This window comes from Pholcus phalangioides, unplaced genomic scaffold, assembly GCF_987345545.1.
Source record: "Pholcus phalangioides strain wild (caught in Gottingen) unplaced genomic scaffold, Ppha-v1.0 ptg000015l_1, whole genome shotgun sequence".
In the NCBI taxonomy this organism is placed as follows: Eukaryota; Metazoa; Arthropoda; class Arachnida; order Araneae; family Pholcidae; genus Pholcus; species Pholcus phalangioides.
The window spans coordinates 106839233-106850262 of NW_028301608.1; the positions used below are offsets into that span (position 1 = coordinate 106839233).

Below are 11030 nucleotides of genomic sequence, written 5' to 3' on the forward strand. Positions count from 1 at the left end.
CCATTTCAGTATTTTTGTTTTGCTGGAATCCATACTGATTGCATGCAATATAGTTGTTATGGTTTAAGAAGCTAATTAGTTGTCCATTCATATGTTTTTCAATAACTTTTGAAAATATTGGAAGAACTGAGATTGGTCTGTAGTTAGCCATATTGTTAGGATCTCCTTTTTTGTAGATTGGATGTACAAGGGAGAACTTAAGTTGATCGTAAAAATGACTTTTACTTACTGAAGAATCAATTAGGTTTTTTAAGACATCAATGTGGTATAGTGCAATAATTTTCAACATTTTTGGTGTTAGCCCATCATATCCATTTGATTTATGTTCATTTAAATCATTTATTAATTTTTTTAAAGTGGGTATTTCTATTTCCATGCTCACCATTGAATTTGAAACACAGTCATTTTCATCCTCATACATGTGTTCATTATCTTCTCTATCCAGGTTTCTTGTAATAAAGTCTATGTTAAGTTGATTTGCCAATGTTATTGAGTCTTGGTGATTTGGAAGAATTTTATTTGAATTATTTTTGTTGAGTACAAAGTTGTTAATATATTTCCATTGTTTTCTTTTGTCTTTATGACATTCAAAAAATTTGTTTTTTTGATATTCACATTTGGCTTGCTTAATTTGGTTTTTCAGTGTCTTATCATAGTTTTTGTATTCCATTTCATATGTAATTATGCCTGGATACTTTTTGTATTTTTTATATAATTTTTCTTTGACGTTTATTTTTTTTATGAGCTCTTTTGTAATCCATTTATTTTTACCTGTTGATCTTTTTGCTTTTTTTTTAGTCCACAGGTTTGAGTTAAGTGTTATAATATCTAGAAAGCGTTTATATTTTTGATGGACCAACTCCTCATCACAGACGTTTTTAAAAGAGATATTTGATATAAAGTTTTCAAATTTACTATAATCAATTATGGTTTTTGTACATTCAATATTATTCGTTACTTTTCCTATATCTTGAAAATCAATGTATCCTAATATTGGATAATGGTCTGTTAGTTGAGTTTTGAACACATTAAATTTTTGTGTAGTATTTTTCTTCGTTCTATAAAAAACATGATCAATACATGTGCCTCCTACTTCAGTTTCTCTAGTAATAGACTCCTGTAAGGACACAAAGCCACCAACAGCCATTATATCTAAGTAATTAGAGATTTCGTTATTGTTATCAAGTATATTTATATTTATATCACCAACAATTAGCATATTTTGTCTTGTGCTTTGAAAAAGTATCTTAAGCTCATCATTAAATTGGGATATGGTGAAAAAATGTGATCTATAGAGTAATAACACTTCAACATCATAATCTGGGAAGTTTATCCATACGCTTTCTGCAGTTTTGAATTTGCTAGATTTTTTAGTACTTCTAAGGGCTTTATTTACATACATAATGACTCCACCTGATTTGTTGTATGTTCTACAGTCAGAATATGAATAGTAATCAGTAATGCATTCATAATTAATAATGTTATAGTTGAACAGTTCATCCTCCTTCACCCATATTTCTGAAAGACATATTATATCTATTTGAACTTGTAGAGATCTCAAGAATACAAGGAAAGTATCAAAGTTAGATTTTAAACTTTGTATATTTACAATTAGGAAATTTATATGCTGGTTAGAATTTTGAGAGTAATTAAAAAACTTATCTACATCAGTCAATTCCTCCAGAAAACCTTCGTCCTGCTCCAGTTCAATATAATTTATATATTCATTGTTCGTCATTTCTGTTTAACTTCCTGAGGTCTTCCTCATCTCTAATTCTCCATATATGGCTGTTTTCAGTTTTCCGGAGGAAAATTTTCCCCTCTTTTGTCCAAGCATAATTATAATCATAGGTCTTTTTAAACTCTCTGACCAGGTAAAATAGATTCTTGCTCTCTTGGGAAAGATGCTCATTTACATATACCCTGTGAGGTTTGAAGTTGGGATCAATTTTGTCAGCTTTAACTTGATTCTCTTTTGCCTTCTGTATCCACAGTCTTTTGGAATCTTCATTCACGAATCTCACAATTATGGGCTTGCTTTTGGCTGAATTTCTAGTAGGCACTCTGTGTAAGTTTTTTATTGGTGTGTCTTCCTCTATGCCAATCTCCTGTTTTAGAGCATTGACAATTTCTATAACACTTTCTTGGGCTGTTTCAGGAACACCGTTGATCTCAATATTATTTTTCCTGCTCCTATTTTCCAAGTCGTTTACTCTTATTTTCAGCTCCTTCATTTCATCCTTCAAGTTTTTATTTTCTAGTTTTATCTCCTCATTTTCTTTGTCAATTCGCTCTATATATATTTTTTTTTTCCTTTCACTTTAGAGCAACTTAATTTTGTGCCAATGTTTTACAGGCCCAATTGTACAAGTATTTCTTATAATTTCAAATTTCAAGGAATATATATATACGTGAGAGTAGAACTTACAGGTGACAAATACTCATCCGTTAAGCGTGCTCAAACTCCAGGAGTGTTTTGGGCGAATTTATTGGTTTGAAACGTGTGGCGGGATACTCGAGTAATCTGGAACACCACTGTAGGAAGGTCACTGAAGTGAACTGTGAATTGCCTCTGATCACTAAAGTGATCTGATATGTACCGTGAATCACTTAAATATTTTGCAAATGTGCCGCGGGTAACTTAAATATGGAAACATGCACCGGAGGCCACTTAAGTGCTCTTTAACTGTGTGGTTTAGATCACTTACCTGCTCTGAAACTGTGCCGTAGGTCAATTAAGTGCTCTGAAAATGTTCCTTGAGTCATTAAATGATTTTTAAATGTGCCGCGGTCCACTTGAATGATCTGGAACTGCGTCGTTGGCTACTCAAGTGACTTGTAAATATGTCGCGGTTGACTCAAATGATCTAGTAATGTGCTGAGAGCTAATTTAAGCGATGTCAAACTGCACCGCAGTTCACTCAATTTATCTGTAAATATGCCACGGGTCCTGTGAAAGATTCCAAAATATGTTACGGAACACTTAAGTGGTATGGAATGCACTACAGGCCACTTAAGTGATCTCTAAATAAGTCGTAGGTCCCTTCAGTGACCAGCAAATGTCACTCAGTTGATCTATGAATAAGTTACGGGGTCACTTAAATTATCTGAACGTTTGCGCGGGTCACAAGTGATCTGGAAATGTGCCGCTTAGTTTATTTTTACGATATTGGGTTTGATGACCCCGAGGCCGTATCAAATGACCGCTAATGTTCATTATCGAGGCTAATGCTGTATGCCCCCAGGGGCGGGACAGCAATATATATGATTGATTGATCATCGAGGCTAATGAAAATTAGCCTTGCTGGTCATAGGTTGAGTTATAGTCAGTATGATTCCATGTAAATCCTGCATTTTTGAGACGGGAGAAATTGTCAGAAAGAGAAGGCTTCAAACTTTTCAAAAACCACGTATTTATTTAAATTTCTTGTTTATTCTCAGCTCTCAGCAGAATAAAAGTAAAGTATCACTGAATATAGCACAAGTTTGGTTAAAAAAAGTGTAATGATATTTCACAGGACTGTAAAAAAACCTCCCTTAGAGAATAATGACGCAAACGAGCGGAGAATATCAAAATAAAGAAAATTGGGAAATATTTATTGGAAGAAAAAAAATATTTTTTCTTTATAATTCTCGCCACTAGCGTTTTTTAAGCGGTTTATTGGTAGTTGGGTCACTTGCCTCTGCCAATTTTTTTCAGCTATAATTGACAACTGTACTTGACTCTGATAATATTTTCTTTTGGGTGTAACTGGCAACTTTACTCCTCTTTGACAAATTTTTTTGCCTGCAAATAATAACTTTATTTCCCCTTCTACAATTCTGGCTATAATTGGAAACTTTACTTGCCTTGATAACGATACCCCGTGTGTTTTTGAAAGAAATATGGTCAGCCCAGGCATTTACCTTGTATGTATTGATACTTTTCCACCGGAACAACTTTTGCGAACCGAATGAAAGCTCTTGGCGGGACGGAGGTTGTGCAACCCTGTCTTAGAGAATGCGTATTATGCGTTCAGAATTGGCTGTCCATCTTCAAATTAGAGACGCAACAGAACCCCCCCCCCCCTCTCCTCTCTATATCTCACCAACTACAAAATATACCGTACTTAAATTGCGATCCAGAAAAAACATTAGAATTGATAGACGGCTTTTTTCTCACACCAGGAAACAGAAATTTTCTGGATATTATGCGGAGGCGAACTCGGAAAGAAAAGTCATCTGGTCTCAACCTGCACTCGAAACTAGACCCTCTTGAAAAAAAAGGAAGGAAGGGTCGTGTCTCTGGTGGTATAGGTGGTTAGCGTGCTTGTCCGGTAGCAAGAGGATTTCCAGCATGGCCCAGGTTTTTGACCACCTGCTGATATCTCTTCGTTGAGACATTGAGACAGAGCGGCGGGCCATGTTCTGGTAAGGAGGAGGAGGTTTGCAAGAGGGTTTGAATCCCGGCGGAGACCAGATGACCGTTCTTTCCGAGTTCACCTCGACATAATATCCATAAAATATTTGTTTCCTTGATTACACAAAATGTTGTGTGGTCATCAAATGAAAAAAAGAAACACTCTCAAGTTGTTCACTCACTAGTTTTTCTCTCACTAACCATCATATTCTTTATTTCAAAATCCCATTTTGCTTGGAATTTCCAGGAAAAGAAAAATCTCAGCGATAGAAATAAAACGCAATGAAATTCCAATTTTAGAAAAGAAAAAAAAATCCTTATTTTTTTGATTCTAGAAAATCAAAACTCAAACAAGTTTGTCACGCAATCAAGTGCGAAACCGTGAGAAATTGGATGAAAAGTCGACACGTACGAGAAGAAGATGGATGGTTCAGATGTTTCATATAAATCTTATTCGTGATTGTAAGAAATTCCTTTTCAAAGTTGATTCTTTAATGGAATCGTGTATTTGTGTGAATAACAGTAAAAAAAAAAAAGAATAAGATATTTTGAAACACGCTATATGGGGGAAAAAACTTTGGAAGAAAATAACTACGTGTGTATACGTAGCCATAAATCACTCAGTTAACGTGTTGAAAGAAATACGATCATTTCTTGACGAGGCTTTAATTTATCAATTTGGAAAATGTTGGATGAATAACAGATATAAGAGGAAAATTCATTGAAGTTGGATGCATTCGGACTTCTCTGTAAGAAATGAGTCTGTGAGTTTTTCTAAAAGGTGAGAAAAATTGCATATGGCCCCGGTATGTGGAATTTCATAGATCTCAAGTGTCTAGTAAATTTTTATTAAATACACTAAATATCTTTTCATTTCCAAGAAAATCGTGGATGAAATTATTTTACCGATTTTAGAGATATTGAATTTTTAGCATTGGAATGATGAAATTTTTCTCTTGACAGAGTAATATGCCATATCCTTTTCAGACCTAAGAATTCATTTTGTTTGGAATTTTCAAGGTTTTTTTTGCATTTTTGATACTCAAGAAATACACAAAAACATATAAATATCTTCAAATCTATTTTTTTTTAATTTACAGTTCTTTTTTATTTTTCACTATATGTAAAACTAGATGTTACAGGCGCGGGTTCTCTCGCGTGTATTCGGTAATCTGTAAATTACTCAGCGATGATTCCTCCCGTACAACATTTGTACTGCTCATGACACCCTTAGGGATGAATTTTCAGAAATCCTATCTTAGTGTGTGTATCTACGTTATAAAGTGTATATAATACTGACTAAATTCCACATTTATGGCTTCGGCGATTTTGGCTCAGTGATGATTGCTCCATATGGTTGAATTTTGAAAAATCCCTTCTCAGTGAATCTCTGCATTACAATACAAAAATACTGACAAAATTTCATATTTATAGTTTCAGCTGATTCGGGTCGGCATGATTTCTCGATATCACATTCCCCCCCCCCCCCTATGGACCTAAAGGGGGGGGGGGTCATAAGAGATCATATTTCGAAAAACCCCTTCTTAGTCTTTACGTCATAAACTGAAACTACTGATTAAATTTCGCGAATGCAACCTTTGAAGCTCCCCCTTTAAGGGTGGAATTTCGAAAAACCTCTTCTTATAGTTAGTTTTCACGTCATGAAATTAAACCTTTGATCGAATTTCATGATGATAGATATAGCGGTTTCAACTTTGAGTGATTTCTCTATGTTACTTTCGAAACTCCTCATAACTAACCTTACGTGTCGAATATCGAAAAAAAACCCTAGTTAGTCCCTCCCTTTTTGCCCCTCTCCCCCGGCTTTTGAATATGAATACATTGAGTACATGTTCTTCCCCCCCCCCCAGAAAAAGTTGAAATGACGGCCCTGGAGAAATAGAATATCTTTCTTAGCTTTCTCCCCCACTCCATCCACGGATTAAGCTCGAGTCTGTATTTACCTCAAAGATATTCTATACTTATTTCAATTAAGAACTTTACCACACATCAATAACATGCATACCATACTAGGTTACGTTTATTTTTAAATATCATTGACGTTATTTGAAGGAAGAATGAAATTTAAATTTTGTGATTGAAATCAATGATTTGTTTAAAAAAAATCAAGTGATTTAAATCACAATTTAAATCAAGCTGATTTAAATCAGCACACCCTGCCCCGATATCTTCTTATTTTAGCCTTGACGACCCCATATTTTGTATAGGGGATTTCTTTATTCCCGTTAGTTTGCACCTGCTGAAAATGTGTTGGTTGCTTCTTCTCCCTGTAAAAAAAATATTCTCCTCAGGGAGTTGAGTCCTGACTTGAAGGATTGTGTAAGTTTTGAGTTAGAAATAGGTGAACTTAAACTATCAGAGGCCAGCACCTAAAGTTGAACTTTCAGGACATTTTTGAGATGGTCTCCAGGAGAAAGTGCCTCCTGGAAATGTGTGATTTGTTACATAAAATTTGGTAATAAAATTGTGGAAAAAATTTATTCGAATATGAATGTATCCTGCATGATTTTGACTGAAAAAAAATTGAACGAAGTGGATTGTTTCTTCACAAAAAATAAATAAATGAAAAGTTGAAAAAGAAAAAAGGTTTTTTTTACATATTACTGCTTAATATGGGTGTATTAATGTTGTACCCAGAACATACTCCCATCATCCTGGTTAAATTTCACTAAATATGGATTGCCATTTTAAATTGAACTGTTATACATCTCATGTCTCAAATTTCTTACATTTTTTCTATAATTATACTGCGTACTTGGCGGCTCACAATGGCGGCGAAAAAATGTAATACAATGTCTTTTTCGCTTCCTGGAAGGACTCAGTGTCCCTTGGGGCCACATAGTGTATATTCGTTATATGTGTGTATTTTTTTTTCTTTTGTATTCCTTTTCGTGTGTCATTGTCCAGTATTTGTTTACAATTAAAAAAAAAATTGATATTTGTAATTTTGATGCATTTTTTGAATATCAAAAATGCAAAAATATCTTGAAAATTACAAAACATGAACACTCGGGTCTGAAAGAGTTAAAAACGATATGAGGGTTTTAAAGGGGTTTAGCGATTTCTTCTATTCCGCTCAAAGGGTTATGACTTCGGATCTATGGATGCTAGTATGTAGGTATACATCAGTATACCTTTTTTTACCATATTCCAGTTAAAAAACTTCAATTCTGCATATTTCAATTTTTTTCAACACTGTGGGTCCCTTTACCACTTGTCATGTTTTCTCCTTTTTACTCGATATTCATCGATGTATAGAATATCTCAGGATCGCAAGGAGGCCATATGGCTCCGGTTACGAACTGTTGTAGTAGAGTACAGTGACTAAGGCGTAGAGCTGGGAAAAAATGTAATGTTGTACTGGTCTTCCTACGCTCAACTTTAACGCGTTTCGAAAGAATCAAAACAAGGACTTGCTTTCTCCTACATAAAGAACAATAATCGAAATGCGATCGATGTATCAACTCTGTCTCAGCACAGTCCCTCGAGGGAACGAACGTGGGTGAAAGATAACAATAGTATTGATACAGCTAAGGAAACATAGTACTGTACATGGACGTAGGTAAAAGGAAACATTTGGATCTTTTCTTCGCTTCTAAGAAACCTAAAAAAAAGTTTATCTGAAGAGTTTATACAGGAAGCCATACGGCGACATTTTCTTGTGTCTCCATTGAAACACATCGACAGCTTAAACACCTGAAAAAAAAGCCCAAAAAAGTATAAAGCCAAAGAGCTGCAAGAAAGGGGTGGTGCTGTTTAGCTTCCAGTAAAATACCGAAGAAAGAGGAGACAAAAACTGGGACAAAACATAGTAACTATATTTATTTCTAATTTTCTGGGAAATAAGGGGCATTGATAATAGTCTCTGATGCTACAGTGACAGAAGGCTTTGAGAAAGAAATAGACCAGTTGTTCCGAATCGGAGTGCTTGGACCTCCAGGGATCCACGGCCTTATTGTAGAATTATAAAAGAATAAATACCAAGTCAAAAAATGAATAAATTACTTACAGGAAAAAAAAGTTTTTAATTAAATGTAACAAAGAAACGCAACATTGATAGCCTGCAATAGTATCAACTGTCAGTGGGCGGAGTCAGATTTTGTTCCAAGTCTGATAACAGAAAATGAGGGGCGTTTCTCCTTTCTCTGCGAGGTAGTAATGGGGTCATTCAAGTATTATGTCAGCATGGAGGGGGGGGGGGTTTCGGATTTGCTGACTTTTGATGACGGGGGGGAGGGGTTGAAGGTTGCTTACGTCATCAACCACCCTTTTTTTGAAGATATGAAATATTCTAAGCTGCTTACGAAATTTTGCTGACAGGGAGGGGGGTCAGTGTTTTGCTGACTTTTGCTGACAAGGGGGGGAGGGGTCAACAATTGCTAAAAAAATCTGCTTACGTAGTACTTGAATGGCCCCTATAGGATAATGAGTACAGCATAAATAAAGTTTTTCCCTTCCTGGTTTTATTATTATTATATTTTGGTGTTGGTAGGAGGGGAAGGCATTTATCATCTCCACGTAATCAGAAAAAAAATGTTCTTCTTGGAAATAGGCGGCAATTTTTTTCTGGAAGGTTTAGTAACTTCCACTGAGGCAGTTATAATGCGGATCGGAAAAATTTTAAAAACCACTTAAATGTTTAATCAAGTAGGATTTCGAAGGTGTTTAACAGCTGGCTGATGCGAAGATATATTTTGGAGAGAGAGAAAATTCAACTGCCGCTGTGCGGGGAATCGAACCCACGTCCTTTCACTTTCCGGGTGATTGCACTCGACTACAGAGGTAACGAATATTTCAATCTTTTCTTGGAGCTCGTGTGCACTGAACGGGACCGTACATGGACGGTCGGACCTAAGTTAGGCCAAAGCTCACATTTGTTGACAATGCCACCAGATGGCGACTTATCCAGGATGATGTCACTCTCCGTTATCCATATGAAGGTGTTTATTAGCTGGCTGATGCGAAGATATATTTTGGAAAGAGAGAAAATTTAACTGCCCCTGCGGGGACGTGGAAGGAAAGTGAAATGTCGTGGGTTCGATTCCCCGCAGGGGCAGTTGAATTTCCTTTCTTTCCAAAATATATCTCCGCATCATCCAGTTGTTGAACACCTTCGTGCGGATAGCGGAGAGTGGCATGATCCTCGGATAAGTAGGCTTTCTTCCGATTTGAAGGTAAAAGTTTAAGGGAAAAGTGTTACATTGAGTTAAAATTCAACTTCACAGAATATCGGTTCTTGTCCCGCTCTTGTAAGGGGCCTTTAAGCAGGCGAGATATCTCGTCAATACCGCTGAAAGGGTTAAGAGAACGGTCCCAAAAATGAGCAAGATTGTGTGGCCTTATACCTCTGTATTGATACGTGCCTTGAAGGAGGCACAATCGAATGCATGAGAAATTTTTGGATCATGTCCAAAGTAGTCTGTTTCTCACCTGACTACACACACACACACACACACACACACACACACACACACATTAGTGATAATGCTTTAGCTTTTAAGGAAACTCAACACGGAAAAAAAATAATTTCGTTGGTAATTTTACATGTAAGAAAACTTGGAAAGGATCGAAAAACATTTCTATCTTTGCTTAACGAGAAGCGAAACATGATGGAAGCTTTTGAGACAAAAGCGTGTGTCTACAAAATTTGCCAGCGTTATGTTATGGACGTTCACGGGTTGAAGTTTTTATCATGATAAGTCCTTAGTGGAAAATGTGTGCAAGAGTGGGGGGGGGGGAATTTTTGTTATAATTAACGCACATGAAAATAATTCAATATAAAATATTATCTAAATTAAGAGCGTGGAATTTCTAACAAATAAATGGCGTGGAAATTATTCTTCATGGGCATTACAACAGCAAAATACAGAATGATTCTGAAATCATAATACACACATTAAATGATGTAGAAGACAATCAAAAATTTTTGTTGAAAAGAACACATGTTTTGTTCATGATCAGTTGCCCAGATGATCCGTTTCTGAACCGAACATTTACCCTAGCAATCTGGAGATGGAGGTCAATTTGACCTCACAGTGACGTTTTTTTTCGTATTTTTTCCTGCGCATTCAACATTATTATTTTTTTTTTTTTCAGTGATATAAAATTTAATTTTAGGTATTCTTTCTTGTGCACTTTTGTGCATTTGGAAAATTTTATTAATTATTATTTATATGCTAGCTTTAATACCAGGCGTAGTCCGGGTTTTCCTTCCTGTACTGGGAGCAATGAATGAATGCCAGGGGCTCTGCCACCGGACTTATCCCGTTGCCGAGATCTCTTCCAGCCCAGCTTCGTGGCAAGGCTGGGACAAAGTGAGGGCACCTAACAGTCTGAGTGTGTAGCTAGTGTTGTGTTTGATATTTCAGTGCTGCCATCTATACTTCAAATTGTGAGTGAAGTGTAATGATTGAATATTTGTAACGTTGTAGGCCTGTTGCTCTCTGGGGCGAGACTTTTTAACGGGGAGATCGGCCCGCATTCGCGCCTTGAAATTGGAAACCACAGGATACCAACTTCAGCCGACCACCACTGTGGCACCGGTGGGGTTCGAACCCGGATAATCGCGAGGAGAGTCCGTCACTATGACCACTCGACCACCACAGCGGCT

At 36.3% G+C, this 11030-nt stretch overlaps 1 protein-coding gene across 1 annotated transcript; it reads right to left on the reverse strand.

Annotated features, from left to right (window-relative positions):
* Positions 1-1724: 1724 nt before the first annotated feature.
* LOC149077312 (uncharacterized) lies at positions 1725-2234 on the reverse strand. Its single transcript, XM_089242370.1, has one exon. It carries the CDS (start codon positions 2232-2234, stop codon positions 1725-1727), a length of 510 nt encoding a protein of 169 aa, XP_089098496.1.
* Positions 2235-11030: the final 8796 nt, after the last annotated feature.